At 46.9% G+C, this 26,318-nt stretch overlaps 2 protein-coding genes and 1 pseudogene across 3 annotated transcripts in view; 2 read left to right on the top strand and 1 right to left on the bottom strand.

Annotated features, from left to right (window-relative positions):
• CASQ2 (calsequestrin 2) overlaps positions 1-26,318 on the top strand; it is a 109,812-nt gene that overhangs the window by 24,791 nt on the left and 58,703 nt on the right. The window lies entirely within an intron of this gene.
• LOC143981542 (uncharacterized) lies at positions 157-26,311 on the bottom strand. Its single transcript, XM_077479475.1, has 2 exons — positions 25,949-26,311; positions 157-6,642 (listed from the first exon to the last, which is right to left on the bottom strand). Exon 2 carries the CDS (start codon positions 4,958-4,960, stop codon positions 1,028-1,030), a length of 3,933 nt encoding a protein of 1,310 aa, XP_077335601.1. The 5' UTR covers positions 4,961-6,642; positions 25,949-26,311; the 3' UTR covers positions 157-1,027.
• LOC143986375 (U2 spliceosomal RNA) lies at positions 15,330-15,530 on the top strand (annotated as a pseudogene).

Raw genomic sequence — 26,318 nt, 5'->3', positions numbered from 1 at the left:
CCCATCACCAGCCCCCTTACATCAGAGTGTCCCATCACCAGTCCCCTTACATCAGCGTGTCCCATCACCAGCCCCCTTACATCAGCGTGTCCCATCACCAGCCCCCTTACATCAGCGTGTCCCATCAGCAGCCCCCTTACATCAGAGTGTCCCATCAGCAGCCCCCTTACATCAGAGTGTCCCATCAGCAGCCCCCTTACATCAGAGTGTCCCATCAGCAGCCCCCTTACATCAGAGTGTCCCATCACCAGCCCCCTTACATCAGCGTGTCCCATCACCAGCCCCCTTACATCAGCGTGTCCCATTCCAGCCCCCTTACATCAGAGTGTCCCATCACCAGCCCCCTTACATCAGAGTGTCTCATCACCAGCCCCCTTACATCAGAGTGTCCCATCACCACCCCCCTTACATCAGAGTGTCCCATTGGCAGCCCCCTTACATCAGAGTGTCCCATCACCAGCCTCCTTACATCAGAGTGTCCCATCACCAGCCCCCTTACATCAGAGTGTCCCATCAGCATCCCCCTTATATCAGAGTGTCCCATCACCAGCCCCCTTACATCACAGTGTCCCATCACCACCCCCCTTACATCAGAGTGTCCCATCACCAGCCCCCTTACATCGGAGTGTCCCATCACCAGCCCCCTTACATCAGAGTGTCCCACTGAGCCATCGGCCCACCGGGAAACTCCCTGTAGTCCCGATGGCCAATACATGCCTGCTAGGAAGATTAGAGTGATATCCATGTGCAGAGGCCATGTAGTGGTACCAGAGATCTGTTCTTGTGGTGTGCAGATATTAATGGTGAAAGTCTTTTGTATAATATGCATTGTATGAGATATAAGCCTTCAATGAAAGGTTTCTTGGTACATTTTGTACATATACATAATGATTCAGTATAGATCTCTCTATCCAATGAGAGGAATTTATCATCATTGGTGTTTGAGGAGCTCCAATACCCCCACATGAGGAAAGGACAGTTCACAAGCTTACATTGTTATCATGCTTGTGGGACCAATGATGGCCCTTTAATATCCAAACGGTAATGTGGTGAAGTCGAGCGCTAGCTGCCTCTTTGTATACACGCACCTCTGTGTCTTGCGCAGCACTCTTGTCTCAATCTGCCAACACTTCCTATTTCTGACAATACCGGATTGCTCCACACCTATCGATCTCTGCGTCTGGGGATCAGAATTTTGAGGGTAATCCAGCACCAGGTCCTTCAGGCTCTCAAAGTTAATGACTTGCCTGTTGGCGACATTCAAAGTTATACCCTTTACTTTTAGAACTGTCTCCCCAGTGTTCAGTTTGTAGCCGTAGGTTTTGGGCCCGGCCGATACAAACTCGGTGATGTGCGTTCCATCCGGAACTTCGCTGGTCAATTCCCCCAGATAATCCCCCAGTGGGGGGTTCCAGTCCCCCTTCTTACTCACAAAGATGACGGAGTCCGTGTCGTGGTAGAAGCACCTTTCCTGCAGCCCATCCAGCAGCTTGTACAGCTCTAGTCTGGCATGAGCCGTGGTAAAACAGGCTAGGAAGATGTTGGTGTTTTTGTTGGCCTTGTGGTGGCCTTTGGCGTATTTCCAGTTGACAATTGCCGTCTCGTCATTTATCATATTTATCTCAGAAATGTCAAAGCAGGTGGAAAACATGAGATTGTAAAGTTCTTTAGGGTCTGTGACGATGCTGGTGTGGGGTAAGTTGGATCTCTGCCCAAATTTACCCCACAAGGAGTTGAGGAAGAGTTTGGAAATTTGTCTCTTGGATGGATTCACCTCAATGTCCTTAGCACATAGCCGAACATCCTCCCTTTCGGAGAAGGATTGAATGTATTTCATCTTCTTGGCATCATCCGTACACCAGCTGGGGTACCCCGAAGCCTCCTGTTTGTACCGGAGATGTTGTTTAACGTAAGGTGCAAAGAGATCCTCTGTGGTGTCGGGGAAATGCCAGATTTCGTAGATTTGGACGATCTCGTATCCTTTCTCTACCGCTAACTTCAGCTCCACTGTGCACCAAGTCCCGGTCAGGGAGCGCTCTTCGTCGCTGTGGGCGCACGGCTCTGCCTGGGAACCCGAGGCACACGTGTAACAAAGAGGAAAGAGCAGTTTGTTATTCAGTTTAACCGGCAAGACCGGAAAAAACAATTCCCTTGGTGGATAGACTTTCACTTTTGCGATCCCAAAATATTGCTCGATGGAGCCAAAATCTTTATAAATGATTTTAGGGTGTCCCTTGGGGTAGGTTTTGGTTTTATTGATGAAAGGGTAAAGACTTGTGAAATCGTAGTAATTTATGGTCTCTTCTTCCCCTGCTTTGTGATAGAGCTTGATAGCGTTCGTTCTTCCGCCATAAAGAGCGTTGCGGGGGTCCAGGGGCTCCGGGAGCTTATTTTCTAGAAGAAATTCCTGAAGCCGTTTATCTCCTTTTAACATCTCATTCCATTCGTGTTCCCACAGTATACGGACCACATAACCGCATCCTTCTAGGAATTTTTTCTTATCCTGAAAACGCCGGTACCGTTGGTTGTATGTATATTTGGTGCCATCATTGGGATCATCCCTACTGTAGCAATCAGGACAGCCATGGTAAAAACAACCTAGAAACTCGAATGCTGTGTCCCTGCCATCAACAAAAGCATAGCCATCCAAGAAGTACTTCCCAACGTCCTTTTCACCACCCTTTAAAGCGTGCCGCATGTTAATGTTCTCTGTGTGCGCTACGTACATCAGCCATTGGATAGCCGGCGTGGAAAAGCGTTTCTGCGCCTTGTGGTAATTGTCCGCTGGTAGAATGGCGATGGTGTTTGGTGGGAGAGATGTAAACTGGTACATGGCCATGCAGACCGAGGCCAGTGTCAGGCGTTGAAAGGGGTCTATAGCTCGAGTCTCTGATACCTCTTTACTTTTTTTGCCTTTTCTCCTGCGGTTTACTTTGACTTCCTTTTTGGTTATTTCTATTATGCCGCCTCTGTACAGCCGGCAGGCCTCTGCCAGAATGTTCACATCCTTCTTACAATAAGCCTTTAGCTCTTCCTGGAAATTAAACGTGTCCTGCTTGTGCTCCTCGTACCACGCCAACAGTTCTGCTTTCTCGCCGGGCATCATGTAGTCCACCCCATAATGCTCCAGGCCTGGCATGGCACCAACATAGTTTTGGTTTTCTTCAGTATTAAAGAAGTGTGGAAAAAACCCTTTGGATCCTGAAAAGCCCATGGCATGGGGTAACATGCTGAGCTTCATGGGCAGGAAGTTTAGAGAGTCTATAAATCGAATGTTTAAATCGGGTAAGGTCACACCCAGGAGTCGACCCCCTTGGTTCACCACCTGGACCCTCATCTTCTCCTTTATTAGCTGTGGAAGGATAAAATAAGAGTCGTACCTCCCGGCATTATGTGCAATGAATGTATAATCTTTAAATTCATCCTTGATAAAACATATGATGAAGTCTTGCACACAAGTCCCACCCTGAAATTCCCAGTCAGTTTGGCCAGATAAGGTTTTGGCGTAGATGTAATTGGGAATATGCGTCCCCGTCTCTTGCATGCATTCAAAGTCGTAAATAATGTATTTGTTAGTTTCTGCTGGTGGTTTGTACTCCTGCATGTAACAAACGTGCTCCTTTGTTTCGTCAATGTATGCACCACACACATCACAACGCAGGCCGCTGCATTCATGTCCTTTGATATTGGTCACATGACGGTGGCAGTTCTTACAGTAAGATTTCTCTATGCACAGCGAGCTATTGGCAGTGGCCAGATGATCATGCTTTTGTAAGCACTCCTCTGAACGGCAGGAGACATGGCACCGCTGGCACCTCAGCGTTGAACTCTTTATCACCACACAGTCATCTCTCCGACAGGCCGCACAGGAGTATGGGCAGCCATGAGCATTCTTGTGGTGGTAGACCGAGTTGCACCTCTCACAAAAGTATGGCGCTCCAAGAAAACTCTTCACATTCTTAATGCCATAATAATGGTTGTCGTGGTGTAAAATGTACAAAGTCTTTTCCTGGGGACGCAATCCCGTATCATAAAACTGCCAGCTGCCCTCACTCCAATGTAAAACTTTAATGGCAACATTGAGGTACTTTTCAAACTTCTCAATGTCACTGAATGGCACCATCTGATCCTCCGGTATCTCCAAAGCTCTGTGTAATTGTTTAGCTTGTTCTAATATACGGGCGTCATCGGCGCGGCCCATAAGTGCGTACAAACTGGCTGCGAGGCACATCTTGGTGGTTGGGTCCTTGAAGTTGTAGAGCCATCTTTTCTTCTTGACAATAATCTGACTGTAAAGAATTGACTTCAAAGATGTCCTCCCACCACCACGCTTGTTCCTGAGCACCAACACCGTCAGTTTAAGGCAATTGTTAGAATAACATTCGGCATTACTCTGTAGCGCATTGGCGATGTTGTTTAGAAAGGTTTCAGCGTTGAAGAGCTCCCTGGACTGCTTTGTTGAGAAGACCGCATCCAATGTGCTCCCACCATCGAGCCTCAGCTGGATAAAGTCCCCTGTCTCAAATTCCACCATGCTTTCATTTAAGAGAGTCTGAATAGCGGACTGCACAGTTAATAAAGCTTCTTCAAAAGACCGTATTCTGTCTAGGTTGACGAAGCGGAAGTGATGGGTGTGCATGACACCATTAAACCTGGCCAGATTCCTCTCATGGTGGAAAACACGTTGAAGGTAGACTGACCCGTCTTCAGATTTAGAGTAGTCATGAGCCGGTCCGCAAGGCCCCTGGTCAGTGACCTGGACCGACCTCTCAGTGTCTGGCTGCTGAGCGTCTTGTGTCTGTGATGGCCCACAGTCAGATGTATGGGGGGTCTCAGAGGTTCCAGGCTGCTCTGATTGGCTGGATGCAGAGGTCGATGTTGTGGCATCTGTCTCTACATTGTCACAAGGTTGGTCAAGATGTCTCCTTTTTCTCAATGGACTTCCATTATCCTGAGACATGGTTAGCGCTCAAAATGACAACCAGGGCCTCAGAGGAGCTTTTCAACTATGAAGTTCACCTGTTCTTGGTAGACTGTAGGATTGGAGATTGATAGGCTGTAGGGTAGGAGAGTTATAGACTGTAGGGTAGGAGGGCTATAGATTGTAGGGTAGGAGGGCTATAGACTGTAGGGTAGGAGAGCTATAGACTGTAGGGTAGGAGGGCTATAGATTGTAGGGTAGGAGGGCTATAGACCTGTGGAGTAGGAATGTTAAAGACTGTAGGGTAGGAGGGTTATAGACTGTAGGATAGGAGAGCTATAGACTGTAGGGTAGGAGAGCTATAGATTGTAGGGTAGGAGAGCTATAGACTGTAGGGTAGGAGGGCTATAGATTGTAGGGTAGGAGGGCTATAGACCTGTGGAGTAGGAATGTTAAAGACTGTAGAGTAGGAGGGTTATAGACTGTAGGGTAGGAGGGTTATATAGACTGTAGGGTAGGCGATTTATAGACTGTAGGGTAGGAGAGCTATAGACTGTAGGATAGGAGAGCTATAGACTGTAGGGTAGGAGAGCTATAGACTGTAGGGTAGAAGAGCTATGGACTGTAGGGTATGAGAACTATAGACTGTAGGGTAGGACAGATATGGACTGTAGGGTAGGAGAGCTATGGATTGTAGGGTAGGAGAGCTATAGGCTGTAGGGTAGGAGAGCTATGGGCTGTAGGATAGGAGAGGTATGGACTGTAGGGTAAGAGAGCTCTCGGTTGTAGGGTAGGAGAGCTATGGACTGTAGGGTAAGAGAGCCAAGGACTGTAGGGTAGGAGAGCTATGGACTGTAGGGTAGGAGAGCTATGGATTGTAGGATAGGAGAGTTATAGACTGTAGGGTAGGAGAGCTTTAGACTGTAGGGTAGGAGAGCTTTAGACTGTAGGGTAGGAGTTTTATAGACTGTAAGGTAGGAGAGCTATAGACTGTAGGGTGGGAGAGCTATGAACTGTAGGGTAGGAAGGCTATAGACTGTAGGGTAGGAAGGCTATAGACTGTAGGGTAGGATAGTTATGGACTATAGGGTAAGAGAGCTCTCGGTTGTAGGGTAGGAGAGCTATGGACTGTAGGGTAGGAGAGCTAGGGATTGTAGGATAGGAGAGTTATAGACTGTAGGGTAGGAGAGCTTTAGACTGTAGGGTAGGAGTTTTATAGACTGTAAGGTAGGAGAGCTATGGACTGTAGGGTAGGAGTGTTATAGACTGTAGGATAGGAGAGCTATGGATTGCAGGGTAGGAGTAGGGTAAAAGGGTTATAGACTAGGGGTAGACTGTAGGGTAAAAGGGTTACAGACTGTAGGGTAGGAGAGTTATAGACAGTAGGGTAGGATAGTTATGGACTATAGGGTAGAAGGGCTATGGATTGTAGGGTAGGAGAGCTATGGACTGTAGGGTAGAAGAGTTATAGACTGTAGGGTAGGAATGCTTTCTTGTAGTGTGAAGATGGTTTCCTCTTGAGTATTTATATTGTGGATCTTGCAGTGATCCGGTAAAGACTTGTGGTGGAAGGTTAGTCTATATCCAATGATGACACTGATCTTATGGGGCCATGAATCCTCTGGTGAGCTGTTACTGTATATTTGATTCTGTGGAGCGGTGCTGCACGTGACGCGCCTGGCCGCCTCTTGTTGCGTCACGTTGAAGTCTTCTTCTTGAGGCTGGAAGTAAAAAAAACAAACTTGAATTTTTTGCAGTACGGATTCTCTACACTTCACCATTAAATGGCATCATACTATTGGAGAAGTGACACCCTCACCTAGAGGTGTCACCTGGCTGAGCTATTCTCGGCTTGGATTGGACTGAACCCATTTTTTTAAACATATTACTGTCTTCACAGGGAGGATTTGGGGTACTGTACTTGGGATTGTCTTGGTCCAGTTTTCCCAAATTCTCCAGCAGGATTTACCCGGTATCCCTGAATTTATATAAAACCTTTCCATTTTCATGAAATACCTTATTATAGACCCAATGATGTATGTTACACACTCCTGACCCCTGCACTCTGCGTGTTGCACACTCCTGACCCCTGCACTATGCGTGTTGCACACTCCTGACCCCTGCACTCTGCGTGTTGCACACTCCTGACCCCTTACCCCCCCCCCCCCCCGGTTCAGTTCGCAGCACGACATGCGCACAGACAAAAATTTTGTGTGAACATGTGAACCCTATTACAGTCTATAGGACACGAACGTGAAAAATAAAAAGTGCTAATTTTAAAGGTTTATATACACGTAGTTGCCATAAAAAGGGTTTGGGGACCCGGGTCCTGCGCAGGTGACGTGTATCAATGCAAAAAAAAAAGTTTTTAAAACGGTCGTGTTTTCAAGAGCAGTGATTTTAATCATGCTTAAAGTGAAACAATAAAAATGAAATATTCCTTTAAATATCGTGCCTGGGGGGGCAATAAAGTGTCCCATCGTTCTCATGTGTCTTACTAGGCCACAACAAAATGACATTTCTAAAGGGAAAAATGTCATTTAAAATTGCTTGCGGCTGTAATGTATTGTCGGGTCTCGGCAATATAGATAAAAATCTATGAAAAAAATGGCGTGGGTCTCCCCCCCCCCCCCCCCAATCCATACCAGGCCCTTTGAGTCTGGTATGGCTATTAAGGGAACTCCATGAAAACATTTAAAAAAAAACAAGCGCCCCCCCCACTCCTGAACCATACCAGGCCACTTGCCTCCGACATGGGGACAAGAGTCTTGTCCCCACAACTCTGGCCATTGGTTGTGGGGGCCTGCGAGCTTGGGGCTTATTGGAATCTGGAAGCCCCCTTTAACATGCCCCCAGATCATGAGAATTGGTATGAGGTAGATTGTACCCCTACCCATTCCCCAAAAAAAGTGTCAAAAAGTAAAAACCGCAATACACAGTTTTTGAAGAGTCCTTTATTAAAGAAATAAATAAATAAAAGTGTTTTTAATTCTGTCATAGGGTTCCCTTTAACCACTTCAATATACTATATTATATACCCTGCACTGCACTATATACCCAGCACTGCATTATATATACTACACTGACTGCACTATATACCCTGCACTGTATTATATATACTACACTGACTGCACTATATACCCTGCACTGTATTATATATACTACACTGACTGCACTATATACCCTGCACTGTATTATATATACTACACTGACTGCACTATATACCCTGCACTGTATTATATATACACTACACTGACTGCACTATATACCCTGCATTGTATTATATATACACACTACACTGACTGCACTGTATACCCTGCACTGTATTATATATACTACACTGACTGCACTATATACCCTGCACTGTATTATATATACACTACACTGACTGAACTATATACCCTGCACTGTATTATATATACTACACTGACTGCACTATATACCCTGCACTGTATTATATATATACACTACACTGACTGCACTATATACCCTGCACTGTATTATATATACACTACACTGACTGAACTATATACCCTGCACTGTATTATATATACTACACTGACTGCACTATATACCCTGCACTGTATTATATATACTACACTGATTGCACTATATACCCTGCACTGTATTATATATACTACACTGACTGCACTATATACCCTGCACTGTATTATATATACTACACTGTCTGCACTATATACCCTGCACTGTATTATATATACTACACTGACTGCACTATATACCCTGCACTGTATTATATATACTACACTGACTGCACTATATACCCTGCACTGTATTATATATACTACACTGACTGCACTATATACCCTGCACTGTATTATATATACTACACTGACTGCACTATATACCCTGCACTGTATTATATATACTACACTGACTGCACTATATACCCTGCACTGTATTATATATACTACACTGACTGCACTATATAGCCTGCATTGTATTATATATATATACTACACTGTCTGCACTATATACCCTGCACTGTATTATATATACTACACTGATTGCACTATATACCCTGCACTGTATTATATATACTTCACTGACTGCACTATATACCCTGCACTGTATTATATATACTACACTGACTGCACTATATACCCTGCACTGTATTATATATACTACACTGACTGCACTATATACCCTGCACTGTATTATATATACTACACTGACTGCACTATATACCCTGCACTGTATTATATATACTACACTGACTGCACTATATAGCCTGCATTGTATTATATATATATACTACACTGTCTGCACTATATACCCTGCACTGTATTATATATACTACACTGATTGCACTATATACCCTGCACTGTATTATATATACTTCACTGACTGCACTATATACCCTGCACTGTATTATATATACTACACTGACTGCACTATATACCCTGCACTGTATTATATATACTACACTGACTGCACTATATACCCTGCACTGTATTATATATACTACACTGACTGCACTATATACCCTGCACTGTATTATATATACTACACTGTCTGCACTATATACCCTGCACTGTATTATATATACTACACTGACTGCACTATATACCCTGCACTGTATTATATATACTACACTGTCTGCACTATATACCCTGCACTGTATTATATATACTACACTGATTGCACTATATACCCTGCACTGTATTATATATACTACACTGACTGCACTATATACCCTGCACTGTATTATATATACTACACTGACTGCACTATATACCCTGCACTGTATTATATATACTACACTGACTGCACTATATACCCTGCACTGTATTATATATACTACACTGATTGCACTATATACCCTGCACTGTATTATATATACACTACACTGACTGCACTATATACCCTGCACTGTATTATATATACTACACTGACTGCACTATATACCCTGCACTGTATTATATATACACTACACTGACTGCACTATATACCCTGCACTGTATTATATATACACACTACACTGACTGCACTGTATACCCTGCACTGTATTATATATACTACACTGACTGCACTATATACCCTGCACTGTATTATATATACACTACACTGACTGAACTATATACCCTGCACTGTATTATATATACTACACTGACTGCACTATATACCCTGCACTGTATTATATATACTACACTGATTGCACTATATACCCTGCACTGTATTATATATACTACACTGACTGCACTATATACCCTGCACTGTATTATATATACTACACTGTCTGCACTATATACCCTGCACTGTATTATATATACTACACTGATTGCACTATATACCCTGCACTGTATTATATATACTACACTGACTGCACTATATACCCTGCACTGTATTATATATACTACACTGACTGCACTATATACCCTGCACTGTATTATATATACACTACACTGACTGCACTATATACCCTGCACTGTATTATATATATACACTACACTGACTGCACTATATACCCTGCACTGTATTATATATACACTACACTGACTGCACTATATACCCTGCACTGTATTATATATATACACTACACTGACTGCACTATATACCCTGCACTGTATTATATATACACTACACTGACTGAACTATATACCCTGCACTGTATTATATATACTACACTGACTGCACTATATACCCTGCACTGTATTATATATACTACACTGATTGCACTATATACCCTGCACTGTATTATATATACTACACTGACTGCACTATATACCCTGCACTGTATTATATATACTACACTGTCTGCACTATATACCCTGCACTGTATTATATATACTACACTGACTGCACTATATACCCTGCACTGTATTATATATACTACACTGACTGCACTATATACCCTGCACTGTATTATATATACTACACTGACTGCACTATATACCCTGCACTGTATTATATATACTACACTGACTGCACTATATACCCTGCACTGTATTATATATACTACACTGACTGCACTATATACCCTGCACTGTATTATATATACTACACTGACTGCACTATATAGCCTGCATTGTATTATATATATATACTACACTGTCTGCACTATATACCCTGCACTGTATTATATATACTACACTGATTGCACTATATACCCTGCACTGTATTATATATACTTCACTGACTGCACTATATACCCTGCACTGTATTATATATACTACACTGACTGCACTATATACCATGCACTGTATTATATATACTACACTGACTGCACTATATACCCTGCACTGTATTATATATACTACACTGACTGCACTATATAGCCTGCATTGTATTATATATATATACTACACTGACTGCACTATATACCCTGCACTGTATTATATATACTACACTGTCTGCACTATATACCCTGCACTGTATTATATATACTACACTGACTGCACTATATACCCTGCACTGTATTATATATACTACACTGTCTGCACTATATACCCTGCACTGTATTATATATACTACACTGATTGCACTATATACCCTGCACTGTATTATATATACTACACTGACTGCACTATATACCCTGCACTGTATTATATATACTACACTGACTGCACTATATACCCTGCACTGTATTATATATACTACACTGATTGCACTATATACCCTGCACTGTATTATATATACACTACACTGACTGCACTATATACCCTGCACTGTATTATATATACTACACTGACTGCACTATATACCCTGCACTGTATTATATATACACACTACACTGACTGCACTGTATACCCTGCACTGTATTATATATACTACACTGACTGCACTATATACCCTGCACTGTATTATATATACACTACACTGACTGAACTATATACCCTGCACTGTATTATATATACTACACTGACTGCACTATATACCCTGCACTGTATTATATATACTACACTGATTGCACTATATACCCTGCACTGTATTATATATACTACACTGACTGCACTATATACCCTGCACTGTATTATATATACTACACTGTCTGCACTATATACCCTGCACTGTATTATATATACTACACTGATTGCACTATATACCCTGCACTGTATTATATATACTACACTGACTGCACTATATACCCTGCACTGTATTATATATACTACACTGACTGCACTATATACCCTGCACTGTATTATATATACTACACTGACTGCACTATATAGCCTGCATTGTATTATATATATATACTACACTGTCTGCACTATATACCCTGCACTGTATTATATATACTACACTGATTGCACTATATACCCTGCACTGTATTATATATACTACACTGATTGCACTATATACCCTGCACTGTATTATATATACTACACTGACTGCACTATATACCCTGCACTGTATTATATATACTACACTGATTGCACTATATACCCTGCACTGTATTATATATATACTACACTGACTGCACTATATACCCTGCACTGTATTATATATACTACACTGATTGCACTATATACCCTGCACTGTATTATATATACTTCACTGACTGCACTATATACCCTGCACTGTATTATATATACTACACTGACTGCACTATATAGCCTGCATTGTATTATATATATATACTACACTGACTGCACTATATACCCTGCACTGTATTATATATACTACACTGTCTGCACTATATACCCTGCACTGTATTATATATACTACACTGATTGCACTATATACCCTGCACTGTATTATATATACTACACTGACTGCACTATATACCCTGCACTGTATTATATATACTACACTGACTGCACTATATACCCTGCACTGTATTATATATACTACACTGACTGCACTATATAGCCTGCATTGTATTATATATATATACTACACTGACTGGACTATATACCCTGCACTGTATTATATATACTACACTGTCTGCACTATATACCCTGCACTGTATTATATATACTACACTGATTGCACTATGTACCCTGCACTGTATTATATATACTACACTGACTGCACTATATACCCTGCACTGTATTATATATACTACACTGACTGCACTATATACCCTGCACTGTATTATATATACTACACTGACTGCACTATATACCCTGCACTGTATTATATATACACTACACTGACTGCACTATATACCCTGCACTGTATTATATGTACTATACTAGACTACACTATATAGTCTGCAGAAAAATTAGGCATTGGTGGTGCCAGAACACTGTAACCCCTCACAGTTACTCTTGTTGGGTGCAGGAACGAGCCCCCCTCTGCTTCATGTTTCATCCCCCATAATATCAACACCTCGTGACTATAAACCCAAATCCAGAGTTTTTCCAACCCTTCAGGGCAATCCCAATGTATGGGCCTTTACCAATCAAGTAACCAAGGAAATCTGTTAAACCAAATGGCAAGGTTTATCACAATCAAATTTGACCAACTCAAAAAGGTGCATTGGTTTCACTCAAACAGAATAAAAATCTGATTATAAAACCTTCGGATAAGGGGGGCAATTTGGTTGTGATGGACAGTCACCAATACGAATCGATGGTTCTGGCTCTGCTGAAAAATCGAGAATGGTATAATAAAATACCAGAAAGCCATGTAAAGCTAACTGTAATTCCTTATCGGCAACCTATACTAGAAAACCTGAGAATGTCTCAACGTGTCATCACCGTGAACACCGACCCTATATGCACTTCCAAAGATCCATAAGAACTCCACAAACCCTCCGGGATGTCCCATAGTATCTGGCAATGGCTGCCTCACTGAGACAGCCAGCCAACTAATTGATGATTTCCTCAGACCCCACGTGGAAGGGCCGTGTGTCCCACCTCCAGGACACCAGTGACCTCCTCAGGACTTTAGATGGAATCGCTATTCCAAAAGGGATCTTTGTTGGTTGCACTGGATGTGGGGGCCCTCTACATCCCCCACGACTTGGGGGTGGCGGTTGTCGAGGGTTTCATTTCCAAAAACAATGATGCGCCCAAGCTATATAACCAATTTATTTTGGATTTGCTCAGATCTATTTTGACTAACAATATTTTCTTGTTTGGAGGCTCCCACTACCTCCAGATACAGGGGGCGGCTATGGGGACCAAGTGTGCCCCCTCTTATGCCAACCTGCATCTGGGGGAGGTGATTTATTTTTTAGAGAGGACATGCAGTCATCCTTTGAGCAAATACCAGTTTGGAGGCACTTCATCAATGACATTTTTTTATTTTTGTCTGGACTGGAACTAGGGGCAATCTTCTTGTATTGCTGGGCAGCCTTAAGAGTAATCATTAGAATCTAAAATTCACTTTTGAATTAAATCAGCAGCAATTAACCCTTTTGGACATCCAAATATTGGTCCATAATGATGGCAGCATTGGATCAACTCTTCTCCGCAAACCTTCTTCGGGAAATTCCTTGCTCCATGCTGCCAGTTCCCATCCTGCTTCCCTTATAGCCAGTGTACCCTATGGGCGATACTTGAGACTGTAGTGAAGATAGTCACTTAGAAAAGGAAGCAAAAGCCCTGCAGCTACATTTAAAACAACGTCAGGCATGTACTGGCCATAGGGACTATATATAGGGAGTTTCCCGGTGGGCCGATGGCTCAGTGGGCCGGTTTCAGTGACAACCAGTGGCATCGCTGGGGGGGACTTTTGGGGCTATAGCCCCGAATCTAGGGCCCATAGCCCCGAGTCAGTCCAGGAGTCCCCAACCACAGGGTCCCAGACCACTACCTGCTCTATTTCTGGTGACCCTAATGTAAGGAGGGGCTCTCCGGGGACCCTGATGTAAGCCGGAGGCTCTCTGGGGAACCTGATGTAAGAGAGAGGCTCTCTGTGGACCCGGATGTAAGGGGGGGCTCTGTGGGGACCTGGATGTAAGGGGTTGGCTCTCTAGGGACCCTGATGTAAGGCGGATGATCTCTGGGGACCCTGATGTAAAGGGAAGGCTATATGGGGACCCTGATGTAAGTGGGGGGGCTCTCTGGGGACCCAGATGTAAGGAGGGGCTCTCTGGGGACCCTGATGTAAAGGGAAGGCTATATGGGGACTCTGATGTAAGTGGGGGGCTCTCTGGGGACCCAGATGTAAGGAGGGGCTCTCTGGGGACCCTGATGTAAGGAGGGGCTCTCTGGGGACCCTGATGTAAGGGGGGCTCTCTAGGGGCTTTTTTGCCCAATTGCGTACAGTTTACATACTGTTTTTTGCGGGTTTGCAAAATTAAAGTGGGCCAGTCTGGATGAAGTCCAGGGCCAAATTTTTGTCCCAGTCCAGCCCTGAATAACGTGGATATGGCAATAAATGTCTGAAAAAGGCGTCCATCAGGGCCAAAAACAAAAAATAGAATTTCTCTAATACACGATCCCAAACCTGGCAAATCCAATCCAGGGATCAGGTTGATTTCTCGTTTCTCGGGTCAGCTTCTCGGCCTTTTGGCTAAGATCAAGTGTAGTATCTGTTCTTATCAGTTACCAGGAGGTGGCGCTTGCTTCCGTCCCTGTTCTACGGCGAGGTGGAGGAGGGGTGGCGGTTGCTATGCAAAGCCTGCTGGTGTGAAGGTGACCCGGAGCGTTTCGTAGCCGGAAGGGAAGCCTTCTGATGAGGATGGAGAACCACTGGTCGGCGCCAGGGGAGGGGACCCTGGCCTTCTGGCCTAGATTGGGGCAGCTTTAGCTCCGGTCAGTTTTTTCGGGAGGGAACGTTGGTTCCCCTTTCTCCCACAGGGGGAACGGCCGGTACTTCCCGAATGTAATTAGGTAGGAGTGATGGGAGTGAGGGTGAGGCCTGATGGCAAAGGGCTCTCACTAAGCTCCTGGATCTCCATGCCTTTCTGGCTGGGGTGGGGGCTGCTGTGGTCTGGGCTGGGGGGGGGGTCGGGGATGCTTCTGTTGAAAAGCCTATGGTGATGTGCCCCTGAAGTGGCAGTTCAGGGGTGCCTTATATTCACTATGCATGTCATTTTGATGTCTGGCACATTGGTCACGTCACTATAACACATCTTTTCACACCTGCCTCTAGGGCTGGGCCTTTTGGCTAGGACCAGAGGAATTTTTGATTCCTTGGCCGGAGGGCCTGGTCATTGTGTTCACACAAGGACCACTTTTCCACTCTCCCTCTCCACTATCCCTTCCCCACTTTATTTATTTTATTTTTGTGTGTGTTTTGTCACGTTTTGTGTTGTCACTTGCACGTTTGGCTAGTAGGGTGTCGGTCCTCAGGCCAACCCTGAACGTCTTGTGGAAGGGTGGACATAGGCTTCTTGGCTTGGTTCGCCCTCTCTTTGGGGGGGGGGGATCTCCCTTCGGGGGAGCCCCTACTCTAGTACCTGGGTGGGTCTGTTTCGGCAGACCTTCCGGAGAAAGGCGGTCGTCCGGCTTCGGCTGGATGGGCCATGTATTGGTACCCCTCAGTCCCCGTCTGGAGCCTAACGCCCCCGGGGGATCAGGGTAAGGTCCTTCCTTGTGGAGGACAGCAGACACCCGTTGCACGTTTTTGTGTGTCACTCTTTATGTGTGTCACTCTTTGTGTGTGTCACTCTTTATGTGTGTGCACTCTTTATGTGTGTCACTCTTTATGTGTGTCACTCTTTATGTGTGTGCACTTTTTTTGGCACCGGGTGGAAGTTTTTGGGTGTGTTTTGCACGCCACAGGCTTTTCAAATCGAAAAAACCCCAAAAAAACTAGTTTCTCAGGTCAGCGCCGTCGGGGGCGTGATGTCATACAAACATTGGTATCTCCTGATGGGAGATGACAATGTATCAAAACATCTTAAGAAATACCCAGAGATTACTTTCAGAAGATCCCGATCCCTTATGGATAATTTCATACACGACACCTCCCAGACGGGAATCTCTAGAGAGGCCAAGGGCACGAGACCGTGTCACAATTTCATGCCGCCCGACAGATTATCCTCCCAAATGGGCGTCTATACAAACCTAAATTCACGCCAACTTATCAATCAATTGGAATCATGTGTATATATATACTGCTATGTGAATGTGAGGCTTTTTTACGTGGGGGGAAAAACCAAGCGACCAATTTTCCACCGTATTAGGGACCATGTTTCCCTTGTATTGAAACAGAAAAATAATCACTCAGCTGATTGGAGCCTTAGTAGTTTGAGTCCTTAGTGCGCACATTTGGTCCATTTCTTTCCTGCAGGGTAATAAGTGATTGCGGCACTTTGCTGCCATCCCTATTACCTGCACGGCTTTACCCCTATTGGTCAATCCATTCTATCAGGGTATTCCCTTTAATCAAAATTGTGATGCTGATGGCGTCACATCTTGCGTGCCGTCCATTGAGACCTGGCGCATGCGCGTGGGCATCTTCACTCTACGTCTGCGTCCAGGCGGTGACGTCAGACGCCGCCTGATCGGGAGGAATATATGAACGCGGCCATTTAGCCACAACGATCTGCCATAGGAGTGGGAGAGTGACCATCTCTCCCACCGTTCTTTACACATTGGAGTTTGGTTTAATGCAGGTAATCTACTGCTATGCATTTGTTCCTTAAAATACCGCATATAGATATGTACCTATGTAGCCGGTCATTCCCTAGATGTACATCCCATGCTGGACCTGACTAGTGACCAGCCGGATTATAATATACGTATTATAAGAGGTAACTCTCATGTCATCAATTTACACACTCCTGCCCCCTGCACTCTGTATGTCTCACACTCCTGAGCTCTGCCCTCTGTATGTTACACACTCCTGAACCCTACACTCTGTATGTTACACACTCCTGACTCCTACACTCTGTATGTTACACACTCCTGAGCTCTGCACTCTGTATGTTACACACTCCTGCCCCCTGCACTCTGTATGTTACACACTCCTGAACCCTGCACTCTGTATGTTACACACTCCTGAGCCATGTACTCTGTATGTTACACACTCCTGAGCTATGCACTCTGTATGTTACACACTCCTGAGCCCTACACTCTGTATGTTACACACTCCTGAGCTATGCACTCTGTATGTTACACACTCCTGAGCTATGCACTCTGTATGTTACACACTCCTGACCCCTACACTCTGTATGTTACACACTCCTGAGCTATGCACTCTGTATGTTACACACTCCTGAACCCTGCACTCTGTATGTTACACACTCCTGAGCCATGTATTCTGTATGTTACACACTCCTGAGATATGCACTCTGTATGTTACACACTCCTGAGCTATGCACTCTGTATGTTACACACTCCTGAGCTATGCACTCTGTATGTTACACACTCCTGAGCTATGCACTCTGTATGTTACACACTCCTGACCCCTGCACTCTGTATGTTACACACTCCTGAACCCTACACTCTGTATGTTACACACTCCTGAACCCTACACTCTGTATGTTACACACTCCTGAACCCTACACTCTGTATGTTACACACTCCTGAACCCTACACTCTGTATGTTACACACTCTGAGCTATGCACTCTGTATGTTACACACTCCTGAGCTATGTACTCTGTATGTTACACACTCTGAGCTCTACACTCTGTATGTTACACACTCCTGAGCTCTACACTCTGTATGTTACACACTCCTGAGCTCTACACTCTGTATGTTACACACTCTGAGCTCTACACTCTGTATGTTACACACTCCTGAGCTCTACACTCTGTATGTTACACACTCCTGAGCTCTACACTCTGTATGTTACACACTCCTGACCCCTGCGCTCTGTATGTTACACACTCCTGACCCCTGCACTCTGTATGTCACACAATCCTGACCCCTTTGAGGTAGGATATCTGCTGTAATGGAAGTTCGATTTTTTGTTTTGTGTGTCTTTTAATCATGCCATTCATGGATGGAAAATCAATAGGGATCAGCAGGGATCAGCAGAATTTCAATCCACCGATGGGCTCTGTAGTTCTATCAGTTGATTTCTGCACAGAGTGTGGGGGTCCTACTTCCATCTGACATTGAATATGTGGATTGAGAAATTGGGCTGTATATTTCATTCAATCATCTCACTTGTGGCGCAGCGATGAAGAAAGGTGCGTGTGCCGGGTGTACCGGGAACGGTCCCTTTAAGAAGAGTGAGTGCAAATTCATCCTCACCAACCATTTGGTGAGAAGCACTTGGCGCGCCGCCTTAGTCTTCTCCTCAGGGTGTCACCAGGTGGCTCAGGACTTTCACAACTCCAGAAACTCCCCGGACCATCCCCGGCCTATTATTTCCCATAATAGCTTTGTTTACAAGCAGAGCGAAGCTGCCAGGAAATGTCATTTACCGGAACGTTCGTTTGTTTTTATCTTTGTAGTAGATTGTATGCATCGTACAGAGGGGCCCCCTCAGGGGTCAGGGGCCCCCCCAGACATGCTATGTAAAAGGAATTGTACATTTTCATTGTTGCACTTTAAGCTTTATTAAAAGATCTGCCCAAAGCAAATCTTTCTTCAAAATGTATTTTTAATACACACAAAACATATATGTGTGCAATCACTGCCCCCCCCCACCCCCTCCCTGCCTGTCAGGCTCCTGCTCACCTCTAAAGTCAGCCTATGTGTGTGCAATCACTGCCCCGCGCCCCCTCCCTGCATGTCAGGCTCCTGCTCACCTTTACAGTCAGCCTATGTGTGTGCAATCACTGCCCCGCGCCCTCCCTGCATGTCAGGCTCCTGCTCACCTCTACAGCCAGCCTATGTGTGTGCAATCACTGCCCGCACCCCCTCCCCGCATGTCAGGCTCCTGCTCACTTCTACAGCCAGCCTATGTGTGTGCAATAACTGCCCGCACCCCCTCCCCGCATGTCAGGCTCCTGCTCACTTCTACAGCCAGCCTATGTGTGTGCAATCACTGCCCCCGCCCCCTCCCTGCCTGTCAGGCTCCTGCTCACCTCTACAGCCAGCCTATGTGTGTGCAATCACTGCCCGCACCCCCTCCCTGCCTGTCAGGCTCCTGCTCACCTCTACAGTCAGCCTATGTGTGCGCAATCACTGCCCGCGCCCCCTCCCTGCCTGTCAGGCTCCTGCTCACTTCTACAGCCAGCCTATGTGTGTGCAATCACTGCCCCCGCCCCCTCCCTGCCTGTCAGGCTCCTGCTCACCTCTACAGCCAGCCTATGTGTGTGCAATCACTGCCCGCACCCCCTCCCTGCCTGTCAGGCTCCTGCTCACCTCTACAGTCAGCCTATGTGTGCGCAATCACTGCCCGCGCCCCCTCCCCGCATGTCAGGCTCCTGCTCACCTCCACAGTCAGCCTATGTGTGTGCAATCACTGCCCGCGCCCCCTCCCTGCCTGTCAGGCTCCTGCTCACCTCTACAGTCAGCCTATGTGTGTGCAATCACTGCCCGCGCCCCCTCCCTGCATGTCAGGCTCCTGCTCACCTCTACAGTCAGCCTATGTGTGTGCAATCATTGCCCCCCGCTCCCCCTCCCTGCCTGTCAGGCTCCTGCTCACCTCTAAAGTCAGCCTATGTGTGTGCAATCACTGCCCGCGCCCCCTCCCTGCCTGTCAGGCTCCTGCTCACCTCCACAGTCAGCCTATGTGTGTGCAATCACTGCCCGCGCCCCCTCCCTGCCTGTCAGGCTCCTGCTCACCTCTACAGTCAGCCTATTTGTGTGCAATCACTGCCCGCGCCCCCTCCCTGCCTGTCAGGCTCCTGCTCACCTCTACAGTCAGCCTATGTGTGTGCAATCACTGCCCCCCGCTCCCCCTCCCTGCCTGTCAGGCTCCTGCTCACCTCTAAAGTCAGCCTATGTGTGTGCAATCACTGCCCCGCGCCCTCCCTGCATGTCAGGCTCCTGCTCACCTCTACAGTCAGCCTATGTGTGTGCAATCACTGCCCCGCGCCCTCCCTGCATGTCAGGCTCCTGCTCACCTCTACAGCCAGCCTATGTGTGTGCAATCACTGCCCGCACCCCCTCCCCGCATGTCAGGCTCCTGCTCACTTCTACAGCCAGCCTATGTGTGTGCAATAACTGCCCGCACCCCCTCCCCGCATGTCAGGCTCCTGCTCACTTCTACAGCCAGCCTATGTGTGTGCAATCACTGCCCCCGCCCCCTCCCTGCCTGTCAGGCTCCTGCTCACCTCTACAGCCAGCCTATGTGTGTGCAATCACTGCCCGCACCCCCTCCCTGCCTGTCAGGCTCCTGCTCACCTCTACAGTCAGCCTATGTGTGCGCAATCACTGCCCGCGCCCCCTCCCTGCCTGTCAGGCTCCTGCTCACCTCTACAGTCAGCCTATGTGTGTGCAATCACTGCCCCAGCCCCCTCCCCGCATGTCAGGCTCCTGCTCACCTCCACAGTCAGCCTATGTGTGTGCAATCACTGCCCGCACCCCCTCCCCGCATGTCAGGCTCCTGCTCACCTCCACAGTCAGCCTATGTGTGTGCAATCACTGCCCGCGCCCCCTCCCTGCCTGTCAGGCTCCTGCTCACCTCTACAGTCAGCCTATGTGTGTGCAATCACTGCCCGCGCCCCCTCCCTGCCTGTCAGGCTCCTGCTCACCTCTACAGTCAGCCTATGTGTGTGCAATCACTGCCCCCCGCTCCCCCTCCCTGCCTGTCAGGCTCCTGCTCACCTCTACAGTCAGTTCCCATTTTCCCAAACACACAAATTCATATTGTAAGGGGTGGGGGCGCTGTAAGTAAAGTGTAATCTGCCGTATTGCAGGTGCTTAGGAGACTTGATATCACCTCTTCTCTGCCTGCTTTAGTCCGGGTTCACACTATTGCGATGATAGACATCACCTGCGATTTGCATTGCTGTGCAGATCACATGCAATGTCTTTGCGATGCAAATTCAGCCATAAAGTTTATATGGCTGAATTTGCATCACATGTGGACCAAAACGGTGCAGGACCCTTTTTTATTGGTCTACAGTGGAATCGGATGGCGTAAGTGCTCACACCCATGATGGTGGAGCACGTAATCCTCCCATTGATGGTGGAGCACGTAATCCTCCCATTGATGGTGGAGCACGTAGTCCTCCATTGATGGCGGAGCACGTAATCCTCCATTGATGGCGGAGCACGTAATCCTCCCATTGATGGCGGAGCACGTAATCCTCCCATTGATGGTGGAGCACGTAGTCCTCCATTGATGGTGGAGCACGTAGTCCTCCATTGATGGCGGAGCACGTAATCCTCCATTGATGGCGGAGCACGTAATCCTCCCATTGATGGCGGAGCACGTAATCCTCCCATTGATGGTGGAGCACGTAGTCCTCCATTGATGGTGGAGCACGTAATCCTCCCATTGATGGCGGAGCACGTAATCCTCCCATTGATGGTGGAGCACGTAGTCCTCCATTGATGGTGGAGCACGTAATCCTCCCATTGATGGCGGAGCACGTAGTCCTCCCATTGATGGCGGAGCACGTAGTCCTCCATTGATGGTGGAGCACGTAGTCCTCCCATTGATGGCGGAGCACGTAGTCCTCCATTGATGGTGGAGCACGTAGTCCTCCCATTGATGGTGGAGCACGTAATCCTCCACTGATGGTGGAGCACGTAATCCTCCCATTGATGGTGGAGCACGTAGTCCTCCCATTGATGGCGGAGCACGTAATCCTCCACTGATGGTGGAGCACGTAATCCTCCCATTGATGGTGGAGCACGTAGTCCTCCCATTGATGGTGGAGCACGTAATCCTTCCATTGATGGTGGAGCACGTAATCCTCCCATTGATGGTGGAGCACGTAATCCTTCCATTGATGGTGGAGCACGTAATCCTCCACTGATGGTGGAGCACGTAATCCTCCACTGATGGTGGAGCACGTAATCCTTCCATTGATGGTGGAGCACGTAGTCCTCCCATTGATGGTGGAGCACGTAATCCTCCCATTGATGGTGGAGCAAGTAATCCTCCCATTGATGGTGGAGCACGTAATCCTCCCATTGATGGTGGAGCACGTAATCCTCCACTGATGGTGGAGCACGTAATCCTCCACTGATGGTGGAGCACGTAATCCTCCACTGATGGTGGAGCACGTAATCCTCCACTGATGGTGGAGCACGTAATCCTCCCATTGATGGTGGAGCACGTAATCCTCTCATTGATGGTGGAGCACGTAGTCCTCTCATTGATGGTGGAGCACGTAATCCTCCCATTGATGGTGGAGCACGTAATCCTCCCATTGATGGTGGAGCACGTAATCCTCCCATTGATGGTGGAGCACGTAATCCTCTCATTGATGGTGGAGCACGTAATCCTCCCATTGATGGTGGAGCACGTAATCCTCCCATTGATGGTGGAGCACGTAGTCCTCCCATTGATGGCGGAGCACGTAATCCTCCCATTGATGGTGGAGCACGTAATCCTCCCATTGATGGTGGAGCACGTAATCCTCCCATTGATGGCGGAGCACGTAATCCTCCCATTGATGGCGGAGCACGTAATCCTCCCATTGATGGTGGAGCACGTAATCCTCCCATTGATGGTGGAGCACGTAGTCCTCCCATTGATGGCGGAGCACGTAATCCTCCCATTGATGGTGGAGCACGTAGTCCTCCCATTGATGGTGGAGCACGTAATCCTCCCATTGATGGCGGAGCACGTAGTCCTCTCATTGATGGCGGAGCACGTAGTCCTCCCATTGATGGTGGAGCACGTAGTCCTCCCATTGATGGCGGAGCACGTAGTCCTCCATTGATGGTGGAGCACGTAGTCCTCCCATTGATGGTGGAGCACGTAATCCTCCCATTGATGGTGGAGCATGTAATCCTCCCATTGATGGTGGAGCACGTAGTCCTCTCATTGATGGTGGAGCACGTAATCCTCCACTGATGGTGGAGCACGTAATCCTTCCATTGATGGTGGAGCACGTAATCCTCCACTGATGGTGGAGCACGTAATCCTCCACTGATGGTGGAGCACGTAGTCCTCCATTGATGGTGGAGCACGTAGTCCTCCCATTGATGGTGGAGCACGTAATCCTCCCATTGATGGTGGAGCACGTAATCCTCCCATTGATGGTGGAGCACGTAATCCTCCCATTGATGGTGGAGCACGTAGTCCTCCCATTGATGGCGGAGCACGTAGTCCTCCATTGATGGTGGAGTACGTAGTCCTCCCATTGATGGTGGAGCACGTAATCCTTCCATTGATGGTGGAGCACGTAATCCTTCCATTGATGGTGGAGCACGTAATCCTCTCATTGATGGTGGAGCACGTAATCCTTCCATTGATGGTGGAGAACGTAATCCTTCCATTGATGGTGGAGCACGTAATCCTCCACTGATGGTGGAGCACGTAATCCTTCCATTGATGGTGGAGTACGTAGTCCTCCCATTGATGGTGGAGCACGTAATCCTTCCATTGATGGTGGAGAACGTAATCCTTCCATTGATGGTGGAGAACGTAATCCTTCCATTGATGGTGGAGCACGTAATCCTCCCATTGATGGTGGAGCACGTAGTCCTCCCATTGATGGCGGAGCACGTAGTCCTCCATTGATGGTGGAGTACGTAGTCCTCCCATTGATGGTGGAGCACGTAATCCTTCCATTGATGGTGGAGCACGTAATCCTTCCATTGATGGTGGAGCACGTAATCCTCCCATTGATGGTGGAGAACGTAATCCTTCCATTGATGGTGGAGCACGTAATCCTCCACTGATGGTGGAGCACGTAATCCTTCCATTGATGGTGGAGCACGTAATCCTTCCATTGATGGTGGAGCACGTAATCCTCTCATTGATGGTGGAGCACGTAATCCTTCCATTGATGGTGGAGCACGTAATCCTCCACTGATGGTGGAGCACGTAATCCTTCCATTGATGGTGGAGCACGTAATCCTTCCATTGATGGTGGAGCACGTAATCCTCTCATTGATGGTGGAGAACGTAATCCTTCCATTGATGGTGGAGCACGTAATCCTCCACTGATAGTGGAGCACGTAATCCTTCCATTGATGGTGGAGAACGTAGTCCTTCCATTGATGGTGGAGCACGTAATCCTTCCATTGATGGTGGAGAACGTAATCCTTCCATTGATGGTGGAGCACGTAATCCTCCACTGATGGTGGAGCACGTAATCCTCCACTGATAGTGGAGCACGTAATCCTTCCATTGATGGTGGAGAACGTAGTCCTTCCATTGATGGTGGAGCACGTAATCCTCCACTGATGGTGGAGCACGTAGTCCTCCCATTGATGGTGGAGCACGTAATCCTTCCATTGATGGTGGAGCACGTAATCCTCCACTGATGGTGGAGCACGTAGTCCTCCCATTGATGGTGGAGCACGTAGTCCTCCCATTGATGGTGGAGCACGTAATCCTTCCATTGATGGTGGAGCACGTAATCCTTCCATTGATGGTGGAGCGCCCTCATTCTCAGTTCCTAGGATTAGTCTCGGAATATTACCAAATAGCTGTTGGGAAATTTATTAACCCCTCGCCTGCCGGTGTGATCGCACTTAATAGATGTGGCTGGCTATGTGTTAACCCCCTGCACTGCTGGAACAAACTTGGCGGAGGATTTTTGAACCTTACAACGGTAGAGGGAATTCCGTGTTTTAGTTGATGGCCATTTTGATCATAAAATGTGGTTTTAGGAAAAAGCGGTTCTGCTCAGTGGTGGGCGTATCCGATCAGGTATATGTCACACCCTTGGCTCATATATATATATATATAAGGAGCCATCTTCTGCTAGCCATAGTGTATATTAGATATGAGTAGACCCAGGACATGATCATGACCTGTGACCTGACCCAGCAGCATAGGTTGCAGAATTCCCCATTTATGCCCCTCCTCCTGAAGTACCCAATGCAGCTGCCTGTTTTGCCTAATCCTTCACCCATCCTGGCCCTGGATATAAGGAACTATTCCCTGATCCAGAACAAGGTCTTATAACAACCAATATGCCCCCATCCTGAGCTGCAACCTCCCCCCAGCATTACAGGATGCAGATTCCACACCTTATGTGCCCCCCTCCTGTTGAATCGCCCAAGGCGGCTGCCTCTTTTGCCTACCCCTCAGCCAATCCCCTGTTCCTGGGAGGACACATTGCTGGTGTCCTCTGTAAATTCAATGAGAATGGAAAAGAGGAAAATTGGGAGGAATAATGAAATGTCACAAACCTTCGCGTTTTCTGAGAGTGGAGAGAGGTGGCATCAGCCCTGTGACCATTCGTGAGGAACGATGATGATGGGCGATCGCCAGGTGGGGGGAGTCCGGTGAGATCACTCCAGTCAGAGGTATTGATCTGGCTGATAGTCGGCTTCCCTCTGCGCTGAGTGTGATGTACCTGTAACTACCTGGCCTGACACACCTGTGTGATGTCATCCTGCCTGTGGGAGGGGCTTGTTCTGCAGGACAGGTAGTCATCACCCAGAGCACAGCCTCTGACACCTGTCTATTATCAGTCCTCAGATCAGGAGAAGGGAACAGCTGCAGGGAGGAGGCACGAGGCACATGACACCTCTCAGTGGGATCATGTCGGATGAGCTG

This window comes from Lithobates pipiens, unplaced genomic scaffold (genome assembly GCF_037356315.1).
Source record: "Lithobates pipiens isolate NorthernLeopardFrog02 unplaced genomic scaffold, aLitPip1_a1.2 Scaffold_16, whole genome shotgun sequence".
NCBI lineage: Eukaryota > Metazoa > Chordata > Amphibia > Anura > Ranidae > Lithobates > Lithobates pipiens.
Note: the sequence above shows the minus strand (reverse complement) of the source record. Positions and strands in the feature narration are given on the sequence as shown.